This window comes from Volvox carteri (assembly GCF_000143455.1).
Source record: "Volvox carteri f. nagariensis unplaced genomic scaffold VOLCAscaffold_107, whole genome shotgun sequence".
NCBI classification, from domain to species: domain Eukaryota; kingdom Viridiplantae; phylum Chlorophyta; class Chlorophyceae; order Chlamydomonadales; family Volvocaceae; genus Volvox; species Volvox carteri.
This window is the reverse complement of record NW_003307650.1, coordinates 170,628-172,212: the sequence shown is the minus strand read 5'-3', so window position 1 is coordinate 172,212 and position 1,585 is coordinate 170,628. Positions and strand designations below refer to the sequence as shown.

General features: G+C 59.6%; 1 protein-coding gene across 1 annotated transcript in view; it reads left to right on the top strand.

Annotated features, from left to right (window-relative positions):
• Nucleotides 1-1,585, top strand: part of VOLCADRAFT_100173 (uncharacterized protein) — a gene marked incomplete at both ends in the record, with an annotated part of 12,581 nt that overhangs the window by 631 nt on the left and 10,365 nt on the right. Inside the window, 3 exons of the mRNA XM_002958807.1 lie at nt 293-508; nt 833-875; nt 1,112-1,113. Coding sequence (XP_002958853.1) covers nt 293-508; nt 833-875; nt 1,112-1,113 — 261 coding nt within the window. The remainder of the gene's footprint in view (nt 1-292; nt 509-832; nt 876-1,111; nt 1,114-1,585) is intronic.

The following is a 1,585-nucleotide window of genomic DNA, read 5'->3' as shown; positions in this document are numbered from 1 at the left end:
GGGGAGGGGAGGGGAGGGATGGAGGGGCGGGTGATGTATTTTGAGCTGGGGGGGCGGGGTGCAAGTTGCCCTACGTGTACGGCAGCTGGGAAGAGGGTCGAGGGCAAGGAAGCGGCAGGGTTTGTGTTAAGTGGGGAGGGTTATGATCAGAGATGAAGGAGCAGCATAAATAGGGGTGACTGAGTGTCCCGCTTCATAGGGCGTCCTGCGCCATTATCAGCCTATAGAGGGTATAGATAAAAAGGTTGGAAAACCCCAAACCCGTGTTCCCCGGGGCCCTTCACTCCTGGAGGATTCCCCCATTGTGGCTGACCCCGTGGGGCCCTTCGTCCCGCGGGTGTACTGCTTCGTACAGGCCACTTTGCAGCAACGTAATCTGCCGGCCAACGCCCAGAGGAGGTACAACATCACGGCGGCGTTGACGGCGGTCGGCGACGGTACGGCAATGGATAGCGGCACCGGCGGTGGGGGTGCTGCTGCTGTGCGCGCGCTGGTCGGGATGCCGCAGGTGCGGTTTCGGAGCAGGGGGACCCGTGTGTAAACGACACGGGTAACGACACACGCATAGACATACGCTCGAGTATGCGTATTTGGCCGTACGAATGTCGTACAGGGAACTCAACACATACAGGCAGTTTTGGGAGGGGGGCGGGTGTTGACAGCAGGGTCCTGGTCAAGTACCTCTTCGTAGTCAACGCCTTTCGTCACATTAACCCCTCCCCCCTCGCCTCCTTTTCCCCATTCCCCCCTCCCCCCGCTCTTTTCCCCCGCTTTGTGAAACTGATAAAAACACACAAAAACACACACGCCACGCATCCTCACGCGCACGCAGGAACTCCACGCGGACGTTCAGTTGGTCAGCGTGTCACCCTCCGGTGAGTTGTACGGCGGCAGTTGGTTAATAACGGTCATGCGATGGCGGTCGGTGGGCCTTGCTTTCCTAACTCGGCCATTCTCTCTCTCTCTCTCTCTTCACAAAACACGCTCTTTTTCCCCGCCGCGACGTTCGCCCTTTCCTGACCCATCAGACCGCCTTTCCTCCCCCCCCCCCCCAACTTTTCCCCAATACCCTTGATCCCGTGTTTAGGGGCTCCCCCCTTCCCGCCCCCAGGGGTGACGGGTGGGCGTTGGTAGTTGATCTTTCCCGTTGATTCTTGCACGACATTATTTCCCTCTTTCCTTCCTCCACCCGCTCCGCAGCTGCGAGCAAATAAAAATAGTGATTGCGCAATTGCCCCACGGGACATCTGCGGCGGCTGGTGCTTCACTCGTCGGCATCCGTGGGTGTTTTGACTTAGGGTTTGACTATTAGGATTTCTCCCCCCAAACCCCAACCCCAACCCCACCTCCACCTCCACCTCCACCCTCCCTCTCGACACCGCCGCCAACTCCCCACACCCTCCTCCCCAAACCCCTTCTCCCCCCCCATTCTTTCCCCCCAAACCCCTTCTACCCCCCCATTCTTTCCCCCCAAACCCCTTCTCCCCCCCCATTCTTTCCCCCCAAACCCCTTCTACCCCCCCATTCTTTCCCCCCAAACCCCTTCTCCCCCCCCATTCTTTCCCCTCAAACCCCTCTCCCCCCC